Below are 24,342 nucleotides of genomic sequence, written 5' to 3' on the forward strand. Positions count from 1 at the left end.
CTTCTTGATTAAAGCAGTGGCCTGTTGACTAGCAATGATATGATCCCAAAAAACAGGTTACCTCTGGTGAAATTAGAGACACCCAAGTTATATAAATTAGGTCAATATATTTTAGAGACATTCACTACCCTTCCCTGAATTTGTGGGATAATCCAGTGTGTTCTGTATTCTTTATAAAGGGGTGATGCCCTCGGCTCAACTCCCTCCTTGGTCCTGAGACAATATGAATTCTGGATGGTTCTGCTTGCTTGATGCTGACAGGGAGGGGAAGTGTCAGTACTCTCACTATGGAAAACTGGAGTTTTTCTGTAGTGACCTGATATGCAAACTGTAGAGTACCGACAGAACCACAAAGCTATGACTTCTCAAGCCTGTAACATATTTTATTTTGTGCTTCTCTGATAATAAGAATTAAGTTGATAAATGCTTCTATATGGGGCAGAATCTGGTCCGAGATCCACTTTCAGTGTAATATGGTAATGGATTTGTTGGAGGGCAGACTTATGGCTCTCACCCACCGCAAAATCCTATGAGGACTGTTCTGTTTATAAACAGAACAAGGGCTTTTTGGAGAAATGACTAATTCCACAGTTGGGGTGGGGGTGGGGATAAAAGATGAACCTGAAATATCTTGTTATGCCAAAATTTTTTCAACTCCCCCACCCCCCCCCCAAATGATGGGCACATCAGAAGGACACAGGAGGATTTTCAGCTCCAGAAAAATGGGATAAATGTACTTTTCCTTGTTTCTCCCAGTAGATACCACTAAGACCCCTGGGCATCGGGTATAACGCAAACATAAAAGAACTCTGAAAGACGGAGGGAAGACCAGCCAAGACCCTGGGACCCAAGGAATGAGCCAGTGGTGAGTTCCCTGGGTTTCTCTTTGCCTCACATGCCCAAGACTGGGGACTGAAGAAGACAGCAACTTAGAAATGCCAAGAAAATTACAAAAGAAGCCCCAAACAAAACCTACTTTCTCCAGCCAAAGGCCTGGGAAAGGGGCAGCCCAGAAAGACAGAACATTGTTAGTTTATAACCGTTTTATTCTGGCCAATCACCACCATGAGAAACAAAAACCAACTATGGCCCCAACCCCATCCACAGCGAAGGCTAAGTGGGGAAACTAACCCTTCCCCCAGGCTGGGTAGTAATAAGTGACCCCACCTTACTCCACTTGGGTGTGTCAGAAAAAGACAAACAGGTGAGCCAGCACGATCATTCCTGCCACCTGCAGTAGGAACCCTCCATACCACCGCCACCACCACTGGTGGCGGTGCGACCTCACGGGGAGATGGGATTTCCACCACTATGTGACAGTAATGAGGCCCCTCTCCCCTCTTCCTGGGCCAGAGCTGTGTCCGAGAAAGTCTGCTAAAACGGAAGATTTACTTAAGGCCCAGAATCTCTTAACATAATCCCCCTAACTGCTGGTTTCAAACAAAAATAATTTGTGATACCAGCAACCAGGAAAATCTCAAAGTAGAATGAAAACAAACAAACAAACAAAAAACCCAACTACTGAGATGGCAGAGATGTTAGAACTATCTGACAAAGATGTGAAAGCGGCCATCAGAACAATGCTTCCAGGAGCACTTACAAACATGCTTGAAACAGATGACAAAATAGACCCAGCGGAAATACAGAAAGTCTCACCGAATAAAGAGAATATACTAAAAAAGAACAAAATGGAAAGCTTAGAACTAAAAAACCGCAATGAGTGGGTTTAACAGCAGAATGAAAGAGACAGAGGGAAGAATCAATACAGGTAAAAATGGAGTAAAGGAAAATCTCCAATATGAAAACAAAGATAAACTAGACAGAAGAAAATGAACAAGGCTTCAGAGACCTATGGGGCTAGAGCAAAAAAAACCCCTAATATTTCTGTCATTGGAGTTCTGGAAGGAAAAGGGGAAGAGGATAAGCTTAAAATTAAAAATAAATATAAATACATAAATACATAAATACATAAATACATAAATACATACATACATACATACATACATACATACATACATAAATAAATAAATAAAGAGGGGCACCTGGCTGGCTCAGTCAGTTAAGCGTCTGACTTAGGCCCTGGTCATGATCTCACGGTCCGTGGGTTCGAGCCCCGTGTCCGACTCTGTGCTGACAGCTCAGAGCCTGAAGCCTACTTCCGATTCTGTGTCTCCCTCTCTATCTGCCCCTCCCCCGCTCATGCTCGCTCATGCTCTCTCATTCTCTCAAAAATGAATTATCACTGAAAAAAGTGTTAAAACAGAGTACTTGAATAAATAACAGCTTATAATTTCCCAATTTGTCAAGAGCCATACACCTACAGATCCAAGAAGCTCAGTAAATCCCCAACAGGATAAACCTGAAGAAATTCACACCAAGAAACATCATAATCTGACTTCTAAACACTAGCAACTAAAACACTAAAAAAAATCTTGAAAGTAGCAAGAGGGAAATTCCCTGTAGGGAAAAAAAAAAAAAAAAGAAAAAGCAATTCAAATACCACCATATTTCTCATCAGAAACCATGAAGCCTGAAGGAAGTGGCACAGGAGTTTCTAATGCTGAAGGAAATCAACTGTCCACCAAGAATTTTATTACCAGTGAAAATAAGTGATGAAGGAAAACTAAGAGAATGTGCCAGCATCACAATTACCCTAAGACAATGGCTAATGGAAGTTCTCTAAAAAGGAAGAAAACATAAAAAGGGGATCGTGGAACATCAAGAAGTAAAAAAGAGCACTGTAAGAAAAAACTGGGGTAAATATGTTAGACTTTCCTTCTCTTGAGTTTTCTAAATTACGTTTGATGGTTGAAGCAAAAATGATAACACTATGTAATGTGGTTCTAAAAGTATGTGGGAAAAATATTTAGAACAATTATATAAATAAACCGGAGAGGGCAAAGGAATGTACAGTGAAGTAGAATTTCTGTATGTCACTCAAACTGGTGACATGACATCAATAGACTGTGATAAGTTATGTAAATATAAGGCAATGTCAAGAGCAATCACTAAAAAAGCTATAAAAAATACCATAGATAAGTCAAAATAAATTCTAAAAGTGTTCAAATAACCTACAGAAAGACTGGAAAAATCAAAGAAAAAAAGCCAACAACAGAAAACAATAAAAAATAATAAGTTAGAAGAGGTAAGTTCTATCGTATAAATAATTATATTAAATGTAAATTATATAAAAAATATAAATAAAGACAGAGATTGACACTGTGGGTTTAAAAACCTGACCCAATTATGTGCTGTCTACAAGAAACTAATTTCATACATACAGACAAGTTGAAAGTAAAGTGGAAAAATACATATCATGCTAATAAAACTAATCGAAGAAAGCAAGAGTGGCTAGATTAGTATCAAACCACATTTCAGAACACAGAAAATTACCAGGGACATAAAGGTACATTATAAAATGATAAAAAGAAAAAGTCCATCAAGAAGACATAGCAATCATCCATATGTATAGACTCAACAGAGCTAAAAAAATATATGAAGGAAAAACTAGGAGCAGTGAAAGGAGAATTCAACAAATCTACAATAATAATTGAAGACATAAATACTCTTCTCTCAACAATATAGAACAACTGGGCGGAAAATCAGCAAGGATATAGAAGAAATCAACAATACCATTGACCAACAGGATCTAAACAATATTTATAAAACACTCCACATAACAGCAGCAGTTTGTTCAAGTGCCAGTGGAACATATACCAAAAGAGACCACATGCTGAATCATAAAGGAAACTGTAACAAATGTTTAAAAAGTTGAAATCACACTGCCTCTGACCATAATGGAATCAAACTAGAAAGCAAAAACAGAAAGCTAACAGGAAAATCTCCAAACACTAGGTAACTAAACAAGAGACTTCTAAGTAACCATTGCGTCAAAGAGGAAGTCTTAAGGAGGAAAAAAAATACAGTGAGCTAAATGAAAATAAAAATACAACATACCAAAATTTGTGGGACACAGCTAAAACAGTCATGAGAGGAAAATTTATAGCACTAAAATACTTATATTTGTAAAGAAGAAGACTCATTAAAAATCTAGGCTACCAACTCTATAACCTTAAAAAGAAAAAGAGAAAAAGAAACTCAAAGCAAGCACAAGAAAGGAAATAATAAAGGTAAGAACAGAAATCAATACAATTAAAAATAGAAAAATAACAGGGAAAAATCAATGAACAAAATGCTGGTTCTTTAAAACAATCAGTAAAACTGACAAGCTTGTATGACTGACAAGTAATTAAATAGGACAGAAGACACAAATTACCAAGATCGGGTAATAGAAGAGGGGATTTCATTTCAGACTCTGCAAACATCAAAAGAATAATAAAGTTATACAATGAACGACTCTACACACGTAAATCTGACAACTTCGATGAAATGGACCAAGTCCTTGAAAAGCACAAATTGCCACAACTCACAATACAAAATAAATCATTTAAACAGCTACATAACCTTTAAGAAAATTGAATTCATAATTTTAAAACTCCCAAAAAAGAAATCTAAAAAAAAAAAAAAAAGCCCAGATGATATTACTGGAAAGTTCTACCAAATATTTAAAGAACTAATACCAATTCTACCCAATCACTTCCAGAAAACAGAAAAGAATGGAATACTTCCCAATTCATTTTATGAAGGCACCCTGATACCAAAACCAGACAAAGGTCCAAAAAAAGAAAACAACAGATCAATATCTCTCATAAATACAGAAGCAAAAATTCTTAACAAAATATCAGCAAACAGAATTCAGCAATATATACAGAGAATATGCCATCAAGAGATGCAAAGCTGGTTCAATATTTGAAAGTCAATCAGGACAACCCACCATAGTAGAAGGTGAAAAAAAAACCCACATAATCACTGCAATTGATGTCAAACATTGCAAATTGCTCTATTTGACAAAATTCAATACATATTCAAAATAAAAACTAAGAAAAATTAGAGGGGTGCCTGGGTGGCTTAGTCAGTTAAGCGTCTGACTCTTCATTTCGGCTCAGGTCATGATCTCACGGTTGTGGGATAGAGCCCTGTGTTGGGCTCCGTGCTGAGCGTGGAGCCTGCTTGAGATTCTCTCTCTCCCCCTCTGCCCCTCTCTCCCACTTGCACACTCTTTAAAACAAATAATTGAATGAATGAATGAATGAATGAGTAAATAAATGAATAAATAAATATTTTAAAAAGGACACAAGAGCCAGCTTGAAGAGATTCCTACTGGTAAACTGGGGATAATTTGAGCACCAAAATAATTAAAGATGGTAAAAAATTATAAATAATTAAGAATAGGGACCAATAGGTACATACTAATGATAGATATATAGGTAGATACATAGATAGAGATAGAGATAGAGATAGAGAAAGAAAAAGAGATAGAGAGATAGAGAGATAGAGAGATAGGGACAGACAGGCAGGCATACAGATGGACAAGGGAAAAGAAAGGGTTTTGCTTCCAGCTAAAAATGGAATGCCATGGAAATCTTAAAAAAAAAAAAAAGCTTATAGATATAGAGAACAGACTGGTGATTGCCAGAGGGAGGGGGTAGAGGGGGTGGGTAAAATAGGTAAAGGGGTTCAAAAGGTACAAACTTCAGGTTATAAAATACGTAAGTCCTGGGGATGTAATGAGCAGCCTGGTGACAACAGATAATAATAATGTACAGATGCTAAAAGAATACATCTTAAAAGTTCTCCTCACAAGAACAAATTTTGTAACTATGGATGGTGATGGATGTTAACCAGACCTACCGTGGTGATCATTTTGCAATGCATACAAACATTGAATCATTATGTTGTACTCCTAAAAGTAATATAATGTTATAGGTCAACTATACTTCAAAAAAACAGGGGGGGGGGCAGAATGCCAACTGGTAAATATGGAGGAAGTGCTAGAGTAAAGAAATCATCATTTTGCAACCATCATAGTCTTAGCTTGGTTTACAAAAGCATCATGAAAAGATGCTTAATTTGGAGTGGGGGGTTCTGATAAGAGTACATTTGCATAATCTTGAAGTGATTCTCCATAGACTACAAATTCCTGGAAATGAAAAGAATGTTCACTGGACAGGGGAAAAGTCAAGCAATACCTGGAGTGGCTGATCAAAATTATCACCAAAAAGGGACAGATGGATAGCGTATGTGACCCAGAAGGGCATATTACTTATTACTTATTACTATTCTGACTTTGGATGCGTAACCTTAATGAGAAATCATCAGACAGACTCAAAATGGAGAACATTCTTATTTTTAAAAAGAGGGGAGGTATGTCTTCTTCAAAACTATCAATGTCATAAAAGGAAAAGGCTGAAGGTGAAAAGACCCTAAGAGCCATGACAACTAAGTATTAACATGTGACCCTAAAACGGAACTGAGTACAAGAGGGGGAAACCAGTGCTAGCAAGAACAGTACTGGGTCAAGTGACAAAATTGGGTATGGATGGTAGATTAAAATATAGAATCAATGTTAAACTTCTTTTTTTTTTAAATATTTTAATGTTTATTTATTTTTGAGAGAGAGAGAAGAGAGCCAGAGAGACAGAGCATGAGCGGGGGAGGGCAGAGAGAGAGGGAGACACAGAATCTGAAGCAGAACAGAATTCTGTCAGCACAGAGTCTGATGCAGGCTCTAACTCATGAACTTTGAGACCATGACCTGAGCCAAAGTCGGATGCTTAACGGACTGGGCCACCCGGGTGCCCCAATGATAAATGTCTTGAAGTTAGTAATTGTCCTGTGGTTATGTAAGAAAATTCCTTTACTTTTTAGGAAGTACACGCAGAAGTATTTGGGCATAAAAGAACAACAGTGTGGTATATGGAACTTTCAAAAGGCTTGGAAAAAAACGGAGATAGTAATGATAGGTGAAATTAAAGGATATAAGGGTATTTATTCTCTGTATGAGTCTTGAAATTTGCCAGTTTGAAATTATTTCCAAATTAAAAAAAATGTTTTTAAGTTCTTTGGCTACCGTTACCTATCAAAGAACTAAGAGATGTGCATACCAATTTGTACGGGATAGGCTTCCAAAAAGTAGAGTAATTAAGAGCATAGGCCTCTCAGTTAAGACAAACTTGGCTTCAAATCTAGCTCTGACCCTCTAAGCTGACCTGACCTCAAGATGCCTCGATTTCTTCACCTGTAAAATGGGGAAAATAACGTTGACCTCATAAATTATTCTGAAGGTTAATGAGTTCAGGGCGCATATCACAACACCTAGCATATAGTTAGTCATCATTCCACAGTGCTACTTGCTATTTCAATAGGTTAGCAGTCGTGGTACTCAGTTAGCACTTGTGCTGACGGTCATTGTTGCTAGTAGGCCACAGAGGTACAAAGATGACCAAAATATGGTTTCTGACCTCAAATGACTTCTAAAGAAACAGAGTTGAACCGCAAGCTACCGTGGGTGACGTAAGTGCACACAAAATGTTACCGCAGCGGAAACAAGCGTATTTGCTTCTTCTGGGGGGTGGACTGGAAAGGACATCGCAGGGAAGGCAACAGTCAAGGTGAGCAGTAGAGGGTAAGGTTAGGATTTCACCAGGTGGATACAAGGGTGAGGTTAGGGCATTCCGAGGTCAGTTACCTACCGAGGTAACAGGTAGGCCTCAGGCACTCAGGGCTTGGGTGGGAAAGAATGGAGGCAGAGGGAAGTGCAGGTGGGGCTGGAAAAGTACATCCGGGCCACAGCTGCGGAGGGTAAAGGGCCTTGAATGTAACGCCCTAAGTGGGTTTCACTGTTTCCTGTGTGCAGTGGGAGAATCACGGGAGGTTTTGAGTGAGGGGTGACGTGACTGGATTGTTGTCATAGAAAATATACTACCTGGCAGGAGCTCGGAATGTTAATCCAGTAATCATGACTTCAAATGGAAACTCTTAAGGGAAGGCCAAGCAAATAGCCCCTTCGTGTCTCTTCTGTTTTTGGCACGTCCTGCCCAAAGGGTGATAATCAAAACAGTCAGCAACAGGTAAGACTGGCTGATGCCATGGTGCGCGCGCACACACACACACACACACACACACACGGGAGGTTGGGCAGGGGATGCAGGCAGGGCAGCTGGCAAGCACTCTGGTAGCCCTGCAGGGGGGCAGCCAAATGGATCTGGGGGCAGCTAACTGGCATGACAGTCAGCACCGGGAGCTGGCAATGCCCACCAGGCATTAACCCTATGGTTACGAGATCACCGGGACAAGGGCTAGGCCAGGGTGGTGGTGGGCAAATGGATAGCTTGTGGGGAGCAGGCAAAGGACTGAGTATGTCAACTTTTTAACAACCAGTACACGTGCTTTCCGGCTGAGCGCGAGCCGTGCCCCTCTTACGCCAGGGTTTCCTTCACCAGACTATCCATCCTTGGTTTATTTACCTGGGGCTGGCCCAGAAGGTGCCATCCTTACCAGAACTATCTTGGCCACAAAGCCCCCTTCAAAGTAAGGCTTCCTGCACACACGAGGCAGTCCCACCTGTATTCTATATTGTACAGTCAAGGGGCCCCATGTGGTCTACACACAGGACTGGACTGAATCCACACGAACTGTGGGTGTTGTAGACAGTCACCACATTTCTGTCTCTTGACTCGGCTAATTTTTGTGTACATAAGAAAAAGAAATGAGAGTTTTAATTCACTTTTTAAAAGGACACTGTAGTCCGACTTCAGCTCAGGTCATGATCTCACAGCTCGTGGGTTCGAGCCCCGCGTCGGGCTCTGTGCCAACAGCTCGGAGCCCTGGAGCCTGCTTCGGATTCTGTGCCTCCCTTTCTCTCTGCCCCTAACCCACTCGCATTCTGTCTCTGTCTCTCTCAAATGTAAATAAACTTTAAAAAATAAATAAATAAATAAATAAAAATAAAAGGACACTGTAATTGGAATGTGGCTCTTCCGGAGTGCACATCGTACTTCATCTAACCAGTCTGGTAAGGCTCATGCTTTTCCTGTTTGTAGCAAGAAGGAAAGAGAATGTGTTTCCATACGACATTCTCCTTTAAACTCTCCAATGTACCCAACAGCTATTTGAAGAGGTGGCTGACATTTAAAAAAACAAGACAGAAAAATGGTTCCATCTGGACCAGGAGAAACGTTCACCCAGCGATCGTGATCTTGTTTTCCCGACGGCCACCGCTGGTGTTACCTCCGAGGCGATGGAGGTGAAAGTGCTGCTGAAGTGCACGTGCTTCCGGACCTCGCTGCCATTGGCAGTCAGCAGCCAGTCCCCCAAGGCGTGGTCGTCACCCGCCGACCGGTTGCCGTGGCTCTGGTTGGGCAGGAGCTCTGCCAGGTCCCAGTGGTAGGACGGCGTGGCCCCCACCAGTGCGATGAGGATGGCCTCCGTGGCCACGTAGAGCTGAAGGAGCAAACATACAAACCCATCAGTGTTGAGCTCGCGATCAGTAGGCTCACAAGCCCCGCAAGATCAGTTTCTTGCTTTTGTGTTTTCGTGAGCTACACAAAACCAGACACATCAGAAGCAAAGGAGAGAAACTTGGAAAGGAAGCTTCCCGATCTACTACCAACAGGATCATCAGCAATCCCACTTGTAAAGCACCTTAGGCTTTTTCTGGGGGGGGGGGGGAGGGGGTCTCCTCTACATTTGAGACACATCTGATGCTCAGGACCCTGCACACAGATGACAGTATGACACTGGTGAAGGTGGGGATGGGCAGGGGACATTACGGCTCTGAAACACTACACTCTCAGTTCAGATAAGCAGGCACCAGGCTCCAAGAGTATCTTGGCCTTGGATTCACCATCTAAACAAAACCTTTTGTGGCACAGTTAAATGTCTCAGAAAACAGCACACATATATTCTCTCTCTCTCAGAGAGAGAATATACATACATAGTAAAAGAATATAGAGAGAGCATATTCATATAGAGTGTATATATATATATACACACAGAGACAAAGAATCTATATAGTGTGTATATACAGAGAGAACATTTATAGAGTGCATATAGAGAGTATATATAAAAAGTATATATAGGAAGAGAATATATATAGAGAGTAGTATAGATAGATAACACATATATACAGAGAACACAAATGAAAATACTTTATTAAAGCAGGTAAGCAAAATATGTACATGAGTAGGCACTATTTTATTTTATTTTACTTCATTTTATTTTATTTTATTTTATTTTATTTTATTTTATTTTATTTTATTTTATTTTATTTTATTTTATTTTATTTTATTTTAAGAGAGAGAGAGGCACAAGTAAGCGAGGGGCAGAGAGAGAGAGAGAGAGAGAGAGAGAGGGAAGTGGAGCTCATTCCAAGGGGCCTTGAACTCCCAGACCGTGAGATCATGACCAGAGCCAAAGTCAGATACTTAACCAACTGACCCACCCAGGCTCCCAAGTAGATACTATATTATAACATAATAGACAACTTTCATAAGCTGTAAAGAAATTCAAAATCCCATAATAAATACTCACTTTATAACCCTTAGCTCTACTTAATCATTATTTAATCTAAACATAGTTGTTCCCCTAAAAAAAAAATTCCCTCATTCATTCAAGAAATAATTATTGAGCACATATGCCATTTGTCTCTGATTGTTCTGGGCCTTACAGCTATTCACAATCGGGTTTACAAGCTGTTGAGCCCTATGCAGCCTTTATATGCTATGAATTTCCATTTATATTAGTTCTCATTGCCGGTTGATTATTTCAAGCTTCAAATGAATTCGGAAAACACAGAATCAGTCTGTTCCAGTGAGAACTGTCTCACTAAGAAAGAAATCTTATTTTAAGAACTGATCCCCATTAATTTAGAACCTGGTATCTTAAAATACCTTTAAACACAATAAGCATTTTACAAAGTACGAAGCTGTGATTTCGCTACAGCATATAGTAACACCCCCACTGGACGGATGTGCTGACTGAGGCACGAAAAGGAGGAGATTTGCCAACAGCTTCGGCTCCATCCATCAGTGAACCCCGAGCTCCTTCCACACCACGGTGTAGGGGCATATTCAGCTGTTAAGTGGATAAGCTAAAATGCCAAAGGCAGAGTAATTTATCACAAGTAAATGATGGAATTAGCGTCAAGGAAAGAGAAAGGAAGTCATGACATTGTGTGTGTCATAAGAGAAAGCTAACGTAAAACGCAGGGTGTGATTTTTGCACTCTCTGTGAGGCTGCGAGGATATGAGGCAGCCCCAATCTGTTTTGAGGCAAATGACGGTGGGCCTCCCGAGAGGTACCCAGCCACCACAGGTCAGTCTGCATGGGTGATTTATTGTAGAAGGCAGAAGATATCATGTTTCTAGATTTATATTGCTTCCTGGCCCCTATTTGCATACTATTAGGGAAGTTTTAGACCAGGAGGCAATCAGTCTGTAAAAATAAAAACCTTAATAATTACAAGAACAGATAGATTACACATTTGGCAGCAGCTATAATTACAAAGCCGCTTGCATCGTGTTAGTAACTGCCCCTCCTTATTATAATCTGCTGATCTTAATTGAAGGGCAAAGAAATGAAAAAATATGGGGCACGTGAACTCTGGAGATGAAGCAAAACACATGTTCAAAACAGAGCCGTCAATCGGGCAAAGCAAACTAGTTATATTTTCTCTCTTTTTTTTTTTTTCAACGTTTATTTATTTTTGAGACAGAGAGAGACAGAGCATGAATGGGGGAGGGGCAGAGAGAGAGGGAGACACAGAACCGGAAACAGGCTCCAGGCTCTGAGCCATCAGCCCAGAGCCCGACGCGGGGCTCGAACTCACGGACCGCGAGATCGTGACCTGGCTGAAGTCGGACGCTTAACCGACTGCGCCACCCAGGCGCCCCTATTTTCTCTCTTAAATATGCTATTTTCTGCTTTTGTGCCTCCCACTTGCTTTACATGGAAAGCACTTCACCTGGTTCAGCAGCGTCTCTGAACCTTTTCCATCCTCTGGGATGCGACTCAGGTACCACTTCCCACCGCCCCACCCCCCCACCTCACCTTCCTTTCGAACCCACCGGAAGCCCTCTCCTGCTTCTGTTCACCCCCAAAAGCTCCATCTAGACCTTTCTTAGTAAGAGACAGATCATTTTCTTCACGCCATCCCATTTATGTACTTGCTCATCTTATTTTTCCTACCAGAATATTCTGTCCCTGAGGGCAGGATCTCTGTGTGATCCACTCCTGGGCTTCCACACCAAACAACTCAGGGCCTGGACACATGAAGCCCACACTCAGCAAGTGAATGAATGAATAAATGACTGGGATAGAATGCTAATAACAGCAGCAAATGCTTCTCTAAATTCTAATTACGTGCCAAGCCCTATTCTAGGTGCTTGTTGAAAATATGTTAATACATCATATTTTTATCTGGACTCTTCTAAGGTAAGCAATGTTCTAGGTAAGAGAGGAAATGCTCAAAGGATCCTCTACTCTGAAGTGTGCTTTTTCGTGGACACTCCCATTCTCAGCAGAAGCTACGATGTGTGGAAAGCAGTTCAGAAACTACATGCACCCCAGTGTTTACTGCAGCATTCATTTACAATAGCCAAACTATGGAGGTGGCCCCAGTGTCCAGATGAATGGATAAAGACACTGTATGTTAACTATCCTGGAATTACAATTAAACAATTAAAAATTTTTAAAAAGAAAACAGTTCAGAAACAGAGGTGGTGCTCATACACACGCTAATTCACAGAGGGGAGCAGTGAAACCCAGTTAATCAGTATGATCTGTGTTAATCAGTATTATTCCCAGCAACCTGAAGCCCGATGAACGCTTTCACCTTCTCATCTCCTCTGCCCTCCTCCCACCCCTCGCAGCGTTTCCAGTGTGCACGCCATGCGTGCACACACACATGTACACCCAGGGACCTCAACTGCACACACAGAGCCATGGCGTTATGTCACCAGACGGGTCAGACACGTGCAGCCCAGAACTCCTGCTTCTCTCCGCCAGAGTCCAAAGAGTCTCTCAATCTTGTCTGTATTACCCTATAACTGCCATGCCCAGGGATTCTTGTCGAATGATCACACCCATCAGCGGCTGGGTCTTAAAGCCACAATCAGAAACCACCATCCACGCTCCTTCCAAGTGGGGTCAACAACACCGCAGAGAGGCCATTACCTTCTCCAACGCCCCCTCCAGGGAAGGAAAACAAGTGTCACAGATGGCTGCACTTTTTCTTCCCCTTTCAGTGTCATTATAATTAGGTGACTACAATGCACCAGGGGACTGAAATTTCTGAAGTTGCAAAAAGTGAAGGTTTTAAAAGTGATTTTATATCGACAGCATTATAAGCTTTTATACCACTCCGGAAACCAAACCGTCCCCCATAAATGATCTCATCACAATATCTTGTGCTGTGAAGTCATGGGAAGTATGATGTTTAGGTCTTAAAGTAGGTAAAATGGGCAATTAAGTGACTCGTTCAAGATCACGTATAACACTAATAGCAAAACCAGGATGAGAACAGGATCACCTCATGGGAGAAATTGAAGATGACTTTGTTGTTGTCATTACTGTAGTCTTTTCTGCACTTCGTACTCCGTTACTGACTGACTCAACCAAAGCATTACGTGGGCAAGCATATCATGACAGCACGCCCAGATGCCCAGTGCCCAGCACAAACTGGATCTTCAATCAATGTCGGGTGACTTACAGATACCACCTGTTTTTTTTAAAATTGAAAATATTTAATATCATGCCCTGAATAACTGGTGTCTCGAAGTCCTGTTTCTTTCAACTCTAATTCATCCACATAATGCCACCAGATCGGTCTTCCTGAGACACTCCTCATGACATTCTGCCGGCCAAAACATATCAATGGATCAGTGATAAATGTCTTAACGTTCCAGATCCCCACTGTATGGGCCACCTGCTACCTAATCCACATTCACCCTTTCTGTACTGGCGTGCTCAGCTCCCCATTGCATGACTTCTCATGGTGTGGTGTGAAAAGAGGAAGGAATCTGTATACCTGAGTTGGAAACTCAACTCTAGGAACCTTTCAGCAAATCAAAACCTCTCCAAACTTCAGGTTTTCTTTTCAGCGAGACTGGACACTGGTAGTAACCATCTTCATCTAATTCATTCATATCTAACTTATTCTGAGGGTCAAATGGGATGTTTTCTTTAGCCAGCAGTAAACTCTACAGCCCCATACAAACGGCATCTATCAGTGCCTCCCAGACTTTAAAGTGCAGGGTCTGGTCCTGTAGCCTGGGAAAGACCTGAGTTCCACATTTCTAGCAAGCTCTCCTGATCTCAATGCTGCTAGTCTGGGCCACACTCTGTGTAGTAAGCCTAAAAGTTGTTCCGTCTTCTACACTTTTTTTCCCCCAATTTTACTGTTTTCCATCTGAAATGACCTTCCCACTTCTCTCTAAACCCAAGCTCCCAAGTTCAGCACAAGCTCAGCCCTTCTCAAGTCTTCAACAAACCACTGCAGACCACGCTGATGGCTCCTTTGTTAATCTCCAAAGCAGTCAATGGCTGCACTATTTACTGGGGAAATATTATTTTGTATCTAACAGTGCAGATATCGTGAAATTCTAATTTGTTAATGATCTGTCTTCTCCTGAACGAAAGAAATGCTAACTTCGATTTCTATATGCTTCCAAGTAAACCCAACATACCACTCTATAACTAACAGCCTAGGATACATTTTAACTAATTCCTTGCAAAATGGTGTAGAAAAAGAAAAGAAAAAGAAAAGATGATGATCAAGATAAAAAACCAGTCATTCCAGGACCTAATCTTTGTTCCATCCACTAATTAAGACTTTGGATAAATTAAGTATTTGGGTAAACAGTGATTTAACCTGCATCTGTTTCCCTCCCTTCCTCCCAAATAAAATGGAAATACCCCCACCTGACTACCTTCCTTCTGTGACTTCAGTTTAATTCTTAAAAAATTTTAGTGAGCTCCAACACTTTGCAACACATTATATTATGGGCCTCAGATGATAACAAGGATGGCTAAAAAATAATCACTTCCTTCTAGGCAAATACATTCAAGTGAGGACAACAAACCTACCGAAAGCTACAAACACAAGGCAGATTTCCACAAATGCAGTATTAGCCACGGCGGAAATGAGGTGATGAGAGCACAGAGAAAGTAGATGGGAAATCTAACTGGGGAATAAGGAAAAAGTTGCAAATATGACACCAGAAACTAGGTAGAGAAAACCTAGTAGGGGTTTAATCAAAACCAAATTCAGAGGAAGGAACTTTTGGGGCAAAAAAACAGGCCAATCAGAGTCGAGAAGGTAAACCACATATTTTTAGTGTTCTTTGAAGAAATATTACAGGATAGCTCAGCTTTTCCCAAACTTCGGTCACCTGTGTGCTCCCTGCAAGAATTTTATGTGCCGTTTTTTGTTTTCTATTTACTTAATAGTCTTCTTTTTTTTTTTTTTTTCTTTTAGAGAGACAGAGAGAGGGAGAGAGAGAGAGAATCCCAAGCAGGCTCCACACTCAGCATGGAGCCTGACACGGGGCTCGATTCCCCAACCCTGGAATCATGACCTGAGCCAAAATCAAGAGTCAGATGCTGAACGGACTGAGTCACCCAGGAGCCCCTAACGGTCTTCTTTTAAATTGATTCAAGATGCTTCTTTAAGCTTTTATTTCAATTCCAGTTAACATACAGTGTAATATTAATTTCGGGTGTACAATATAGTGAGTCAAGACTTCCTTCCAACAGCCAGTACTCACCACAGCAAGTGCGCTCCTTAGTCCCCACCGTATATTTCACTCACCCCCCTCCCCTCCCCTCCGGTAACCGTCAGTGTGTTCTCTAGGGTTAAGAGTTTGTTTTATGGTTTGCCTCTCGCTCTTTTCTTTCCCCTTTGCTTGTTTTGTTTCTTAAATTTCACATGAGTGAAATTACATGGTATTTGTCTTTCTCTGACTTAATTTCACTTAGCATTGTGCTCTCTAGCTCCAACCACATCATCACAGATGACAAGATCTCATTCTTTTTTGTGGCTGAATAATATTGCATTGTATATATATGCCACATCTTTATCCATTCATCCATTGATGGACACTTGGGCTGTTCCCACAATAATGCTGCTGTAAACATCGGGGTGCATGTATCCCTTCGAATTAGTATTTTTGTATTCTTTGAGTAAATACCTAGTAGTACGATTGCTGGATCATAGGCTAGTTCTATTTTTAACTTCTCGAGGAACCTCCACACTGTTTTCCACAGTGGCTGCACCAGTCTGCATTCCCATCAACAGTGCAAGAGGGTTCCTTTTTCTTCACATCCTTGCCAACACCTGTTGTTTCTTATGTTGCTGACTTTAGTCATTCTGACAGGTGTAAGGTGATATCTCATGTAGTTTTGAGTTGTATTTCCCTGATGATGAGTGATGCTGAGCATCTTTTCATATGTGTGTTGACCATCTGTATAGTCTTCTTTGGAAAAATGTCTATTCATGTCTTCTGCCTATTTTTTAATTGGATTATTCATTTTGGGGGTGTTGAACTTTTATAAGTTCTTTATATATTTTGGATACTAACCCTTTATCAGATATGTCCTTTGAAAATTCAGTTCAAAATTTTTAACTTAAGTGAATTTGCAAAGAAATAAAATTTTGTATCAATAGAGATATGACCAGACAGATGGAACTATCAAAATAAACACCATGTCATAATGCCAAGTGTTGGCTAGTGTGTTTTTACTTAAGACGGGCCACAAGAGATATTTTCAAGCAGGATTTGGGGAGAGAGGGTGAAAGCAAAGGAGCGGCCATCTTGTTTTTTTATGCTCAGAAGGCTGGGAAAGGTGTTTTTCGCCTTTCTTTGCCACTTCTTTGCTGGCTCGCTCTGCTGGTAGAGCACAACAGCTGGGCCTGCAATGGATCCACGTTCCCCTGGACCCTCCCTCAGCATCTCTGACTCCCGGGCCAAGTATGTGTTTTCCAAGATGAAAGGCAGTTGCTTCATCAAGGTTGGAGGCAGTGAGAACAGCACAGATTCCCGTCAATTCGGATGGCTTCCAGACCATACTTTCCCTTCCAGACTGCCTTCCCTGCAGACTTCAAGCTCCAACATCAGACACAAAGACAACAGCCTTACAGGGACGGCTTAACCAACTCTCGCAATTGTGCGTGGTCAAATCTCTGTGACAAATTATTCACTGACTATGTGTATAATCATACACATATGAATACATACCACACACACACACACACACACACACACACACACACACACACGTGTCCCCATCCCAGGAGTTCTGCTTTCTGCCTCTCGGGTTGAACTACAACTCACACCACCTTCAGCAAATATGGCACAATATTAGCACTTGTCAAATCTAGAAGTAGGCACAGCTATGTTTGTGACATTAGTCTCTGTTTTTCATGTGAAATGTTTCTTTGAAAATAAAATGACCACCACCATAAAAAAAGAATAATGTTATTAAATTTCAACTAGGTAAGGTTTTCTGCCCAAGTCTGAAGTCTGAGCCTTCTTTAATTCTTACTTCTAGTTCATTTCCTTTGCTAAAACAGAAATAGTTGCAAAAGTTTTGAGAAGTGCTAGCACCAAATGAGATTGTCTTCTTAGATGAAAGAAAGATCAGGGCGCCTGGGTGGCTCAGTCGGTTGAGGGTCCAACTATGGCTCAGGTCATGATCTCGCAGTCCGTGGGTTCGAGCCCTGCGTCGGGTTCTGTGCTGACGGCTCGGAGCCTGGAGCCTGCTTCGGATTCTGTGTCTCCCTCTCTCTCTCTGCCTCTCCCCTGCTCGTGCTCTGTCTCTCTCTCTCTCAAAAATAAACATTTAAAAATTCTAATTAAAGAAAGATTAAGGAAGAACTGAAAAGGGAATAACTCTCTCACTTTATAAGCTAATGCTATTCAATATAATTTCCACAGACCACTTAGATCTACCATGCAGGGTACCCTTTGGGACATGAGAGAATGCAGAAAGATGGAAGATTAGAAACGACTGAGAGAGTAACAAAGAATCAAGAACAAAGGTGAGAGGATGTCCCTGGAAGGAAGGTTGAGCTGTCTTCCTCTTGGACACTCTGAAGAGATGTAACGACAGGTAAGGGTAAACGTTAATTTCGAAGCAAAAGAAAGGAGATGTTTAGGAAGTTTGTACTTCTATTCCATCCATAAAGTGGGACCAAAGAACATCTGGAGAGAGTGTGAGCAATGGAGTCAGGAGAAATTTGAGCTTAGGAAGAGTGGTCAACAGCCAACCGGGAGAAGTGCAGACCAGAGCCGGACAATGGCCCAAAGCATGGGTTTCAGAACTCCGAAAGAGAGGAACCAACCAGCCTATGTTGGCAACAAGAGATAATGGAATAAGCAAGTTCTGGTACAGCCACACATTGCTACACTGCTACAGCCATTATAAAATATGTGGTTGTTCATTTATGACTGCAGCAAGGCGTGCACGATATTGCTGACAGACAAAAATTGAGGTTAAGATACAAACTTATGCAAAAAAGGCAAATGTACATGTTTGTATAACTAAAAGTCTGGAAGACAATCCACCAACATGTGAGTGTGTTTCATGTCTGAGTGGTCCAAGTTCTGGTGATTCTTTCCCTTTTCTCTTTTCTACGTTTTCTCTTTTTGCTACAATCCCCATATACTCCTTGTTGAGCCTCATACAACTCCCCTAAATGCAGATGTTAATTTCTGCCTGAACAGTTGGTTAAGGGAGTCAGAGATGAGCTTCCTGAGTTGTGCGTATCTTGGGGTTGGCCAGCTCTCCCTTATAAGGCAGGCTTTGACCGTGGTGAAGGGCCAAGCTCGTGTTCCGAAAACCTCAAGGTGACATTGACACAACGCCAACTAACTGCTGGGCATTGGGCAACTTGAAGAAATCCTGAACTTGCAAAACAAATGAATGACACTTTCGTGATCCAGCCACTTCCCAGAGTACACAAACGACTGAGGGGTCCCCTACTGAAGCTCTCTCAGCCATCTCAGAGCAGAGGGTCACAGCATTCAACACGGCATTCAGAGAGTCTAGCGTTCTCTCTGCCACACATTGTCTATCTTCACATTTTTAATGACGTGTGTGTGTGTGTGTGTGTGTGTGTGTGTGTGTGTGTGTGTGTCTTATTAAGGTAATACCTTCTCTGTCAGGGCACATGCTGAGTAGCTGTGCTGTATGTGGCCCCAGCAGGCATGCTGCTAGAGATGTGGGTGCTGTGGGGGTGTTGAGCCAGTTACTTTCTAAGGCACATCCCAATTCTTCAGATGCCCAAGGCTCAAAGGGGCTCCCTAAACCTCCCAGAAACTCCCTGTATTTCCATAACCTCCCCGGATGGAAATCTGGTCTGGCTGATTTGCAACTTCACCTGCTTTACGCCAGGGGGCAGTGTCTGTCTACAGACAACAGCTTTCCTGAGGACATACTAGGGGGCAAGTGTAGCAATGGTCTCTTTAGGAAGCGCCCTACTTACCTAAAGTGATGGAATATTCCACCAGCAAAGGTTCCCCGGATTATCACCCAAACTCGCGGCCACCGTCTGAGGGCAGACACAACTAAATCTGAGGGTAAGGGCGGCGTAAAACTTGCCCAAACTAACAGAGAACCTGGTAGATGTTCACGTGTTCTGGAGTCATGATAGAGTGGCTCTCATGCCGGGTGTTGTCATCACGGCTGAACCCCTGGTGGTGGTGAGACTCTCCTGAGGCACAAGGGCTGGTCTCAATGGCCAACACAGTGAGGTCTTCACTAATGTCTACCCTACGAACTTCACTACTTGCTTAAGGTTGAGGGGTCGGAACCACCTCAGCGATACCTCATCAAAAGAAGGCTTTCCATGAATCTCCTGGGGAGATTAGGACCGGGAGGCAAATGCAAGCACGTAGGAGACATTCCCTGTGACAGTGTTCTACACAAAGTTCAAGAGCGCACCCTGAACAAAACTCTCTCTACCTCATTCTCTTAAGTGTGAAATTCATAGACCACAGTTGACAGCGCTAACTGGTTAAAGGGAAGGGTGGACGGTTACTCTCACGAAGTGAACTGTATGTAGCCTTTGCTTCTCAGTATGCCGATCTTTTCTATGCCACACTCTTCTTTTTTTTTTTTTTTTTAATTTAACACAGAGAAGCAAAACAAAATAAAGTTCAGGAACCCACCATCCCAATTAACAAGCTACATTGTATTATATTTGCTTCAGATTTTTAAAATACGGTATTATGAATACAGAGCAAATCTCTTCTGTACCCCCCTCACCCCCACCCCTCCTTCCTTCCCTGGAGGTAACCAATCTGATGGATTGGGTGTGGAGCCTTCTACCCCATATGTTGATACTGCTACATTGTCCATATACACTGATAAACCAAATACGGTACAGTTTCCTATATTTTGACAATTTTTTCAGATTTTATTTTAGAGAGAGAGAGAGAGAGAGAGAGAGAGAGAGCGTGCATGCAAGTAGGGGAAAGGGGCAGAGGGAGAGAGACTGAGAATCTGAGGCAGGCTCTGTACTAAGCGAAGGGCTCGATCCCACGACCCTGGGTCCATGACCTGAGCCAAAATCAAGAGTGAGGCGCTCAACCCACTGACTGAGTCACCCAGGATCCCCGATATTTTTACAATTTTTAGTAAGACTTTTGTGTCATATTGTATATATCACACTTGTTATTTTTTTCATGTAACACCGTGTTTTAGAAATTCATTCCTGTAGTTGTTTATCGATCTGGTTCATTCACGCCAACCTGTTATAGCCCATCAAATTTATGCCACATTTTGATTACCTGGTCCCTTTTTGGGAGTCACTAAGGTGGTTACTAATATTTATTATTACAAACAGTGCTGCAGTAAACATCTGAGCCATATCTTCATGCACGTGTTCAAGAAATGTTGGAGGACGTACACCTAGGAATCTAAAGCTGGGTTTCAATTTTACTAGACCGTGCCAAATTATTCTCTGAACGACACAGTTCCCGCGCCTCTTTTTCAGCACACCTGTACTGTTAGACTATTTAATGTCTGCTCATCTATTCAGTGTGAAATGATATTTCATAGTCATTTTAATATGCCCGTCCCAGGTGACCACTGAAGGTAAACATCTTTTCCTGTGTTGACTATCACAGTTTCCTCTTCTGCACAATACCTGGTCAGTCATTCTGCTTTCTAAAACACCATGAAAGGATGTTTATTGCATGAATGATCTGAAGGCACTGGTAACCCCAGGGTTGATAAATAAGATTGGGGTTATTAAGAGTTTACATTAAAATAATGCGTTCCAGAACACCGGAAGACTGTACCTCAAGCTGAGGTCCACGATGACATCACACTTTTGCTGGCGAAACTAATGCCTGTTACAGGTTACATGTTCCTGTTGGCTCATGGATGTTTTAAATCCTGTGCAAATTATACTACAATCTGTGACGCATGATCCCCGGGAAAATGAAGAAGCTGGACTAGACGGCTTAGAACACAAAGAAGTGGGTTCCATTTTCACTTTGTGTCTAAAGGGCTCAAAACAAAGAACTGTATTCCAACCTTCTTCCTCCAGACAGCCTGGCAAACAAACACACACGTACGCAAACACAAATGACAATGACAGCATCGGCTCTGAATCACTACCAGAAAATAGAAACAGAAATAAAGCACACAGAATTATTCACATTTAAATACCACAGATAGCTCTTGTCCAAGGGAGGGCACCTATATTTGGACAGTAAGAGTTTTTCTAACTACAAAATTGTAAACATTGCCGCGCGTTCACGAGACAATGATTTTTACCTGTGGCAATCCCTTTTCCTCTAGCTTTCTGCTTATCTACTTTCAAACCGCCTATCACTCTTGTCAGGGGCATTTTCATCAGCATAAGAAGGGAGATCTACAAAATCTGCATCAATCCTTTATGTACCTGAAAGGTGACCACTGTAGAGATTCTAAAGGTTGTGTTTGCAAAGCTTGTGGCCAGAAGTCACCTTGCTAAAGGCAAGCGGATATTGAGGTAACTTGCAACACGCTACCTGATGGTATCCACAATCCACAAAAACGGTTAACCTAAAGACCTTCTGAGTTGGCTTTGTGATGTGCTTTTGTCCTTTTAGTTTGAACTTGGATGTTCGAAGTAAAGGGGGTTAAAACCATTAACAATAATAATAATAATAATAATAATAAAACCCCGATAGAAGAAAATGCAAAAAGATCTGAATTTGCCATCTCTGTCCCTTCTAGTTCTGTGTTTCTCGACTGGGGTTGGTCATTAGCCACACTGCAGATGCAGAAAAGGCTCTTGCTTCAGCAGTGGCTCCCTGTCTGGCTGTCCCTCTCTCTGGGAGTCCCACCTACTGTGTACAGGGCTCTCTTTCTGCTAGCGCTGCTCTGCAGGTGGGTCTGCATGTTCCTTGGGCAACAGTAGACCAGGGCTTTGGTTTTTTTGAGGGTTTTTGTTGTTGTTGTTTTTGGTTTTGTTTTTAAGATTTTTTATTTATTTTTTTAAAATTTTTTTGTTTTTTTTGTTTTTTTTTTCAATATATGAAGTTTATTGTCAAATTGGTTTCCATACAACACCCAGTGCTCTTTAAGATTTTTTAAAGTAATCTCTATACCCAACATGGGCTCAAACTCCCAACACCAAGATCAAAAGTCATACACTCCACTGACTAAGACAGCCTGGCACCCCAGGGCTCTGGTTTCTTTTCTTTTCTTTTTTTTTTTCTTTTGAGTTTATTTTTGAGAGAAGGAGCAGGGAGAGAGACAGAATCTCAAGCAGGCTCTGCACTGTTGGTGTGGAGCCTGACGTGGGGCTCGAACCCACGAACTGTGAGATCCTGACCTGAGCCTGGGCCAAAATCAAGAGTCAGACACTTAACTGACTGAGTCACCCAGGTGCCCAGGGCTTTGATTTTTGAAGCAAACATCAACTTCCCATTTAAGCCATCTCTGAAAAGGGCTTCCTACTTTCTTCCTCTACTAGAAGAAGCAACTTTCACAAGATGATGAAAGCATCATATTATAATTGTGTAATGGGGTTCCTAGTATTCCCACTCCACAGGCCATCCCAAACCAAAACCATCTCCAACAAGTGACTTGGTAGAGAAGTCTTTGGTGATGTCCACTTTCATATCCAAGATAGCTTTGGGTGACCCTAAGACCACCTTTATCATGTATATCAATGGGGCAGTTGAATACTCATGAATATGTACCACTATGAAGGATTCACTTCTGCCTGGACTGAGGCATTGTTGGGACAGACACAGCTACAGGGTGCCTCCCAGTCCACACCTACAAGATAAACAGTCACTCACTCCCAATACTCGTAAGACCCTGTTCTTCAATGGCAAATACTGACCACATGTCAGGCAGGGATCAGTGAACAATCATGGTCACAGGCTTAGAGCTCTTTGGTACTAAACGCAAACCAACTGGGCCAACCATAAAGAAAAGTAAATGAGAAAAACAATAGGTCTCGAACCCAGAACCGTGGCCCTTTTTTTTTTAAGTTTTTATTTATTTATTTATTTATTTATTTATTTATTTATTTAGAGAGAGCATGCAAGCAGGAGAGGGGCAGAGAGAGAGGAGAGAGAGAGAGAGAGAGAGAGAGGAGAGAGAGAGAGAGAGAGAATCCCAAGCAGATTCCTCCATATCAGCACAGAGCCTGACAAAGGGCTCGAACCCACGAACCATGAGATCATGACCTGAGCCAAAATCAAGAGTGGGACACTTAACTGACTGAGCCACCTAGGGGCCCCAGAACAGTGGCCTTTTTAGTGCTGCACTCCCTCAAGACAAACTTATTCTAAATAGGCAGACACCTAGCTAGGCCTGTAACAAGATAATGACAGCAGGTGGAGTATAAGCATGGGGGGATGGGATTGTTCAGAAAAGGAATTATATTCCTGGAATTCTTGGTTAGAAGAGGAAAGAATTTTCTCAAAGAAAAAGTATTATAAATGAACATCAGGCATCATGGGTACAATGAAATACTCTCTGTATTAAATACTGTTTTGTGATTTAGGAAGTACTTTTTCCCCACAGGAAAATTACAGTTAAAGCTGAAACACCGAACTTAAAGAACTCCAGAATCCTGAATATTTGTGAACTGAAAACTTGCTTTGCTAAAAAAAGGACTGACATCATCTATCAGTCCATCCTTTGAACAGCTCTTCTGGCTGGAGATAAAAACAACTGAACTTGCAAACATTTTAATGGAAAACAGAATCAGTAAGGCAACTCTTACCCTCCCCCACCCCCTACCTTCCTGTTGAGCAGTTGCCTTATGCCAGTTTCAAGCAACTGGTGGTTATACTCACGACTTCCCTGTACTTTCCTCGGGATAATCATCGCACACTAACTGTACTTATTGAACTGTCTGCCTGCCTCACCCAACCCCCCCTCCCACTAGAATGGGGTCTTTTGGGGGGAAAGGGGCTTTGATTTGCCCAC

At 41.7% G+C, this 24,342-nt stretch overlaps 1 protein-coding gene across 3 annotated transcripts in view; it reads right to left on the reverse strand.

Annotated features, from left to right (window-relative positions):
- SLC22A15 (solute carrier family 22 member 15) overlaps positions 1–24,342 on the reverse strand; it is an 81,133-nt gene that overhangs the window by 55,705 nt on the left and 1,086 nt on the right. For all 3 annotated transcript variants that reach the window (XM_047083645.1, XM_047083646.1, XM_047083647.1), the window contains exon 2: positions 9,130–9,342. In XM_047083645.1, coding sequence (XP_046939601.1) covers positions 9,130–9,342 — 213 coding nt within the window. The remainder of the gene's footprint in view (positions 1–9,129; positions 9,343–24,342) is intronic.

Source organism: Lynx rufus, unplaced genomic scaffold, assembly GCF_022079265.1.
Source record: "Lynx rufus isolate CCGP_SWC_20201006 ecotype Redwood Valley unplaced genomic scaffold, mLynRuf1.p SCAF_2, whole genome shotgun sequence".
Taxonomy (NCBI): Eukaryota; Metazoa; Chordata; class Mammalia; order Carnivora; family Felidae; genus Lynx; species Lynx rufus.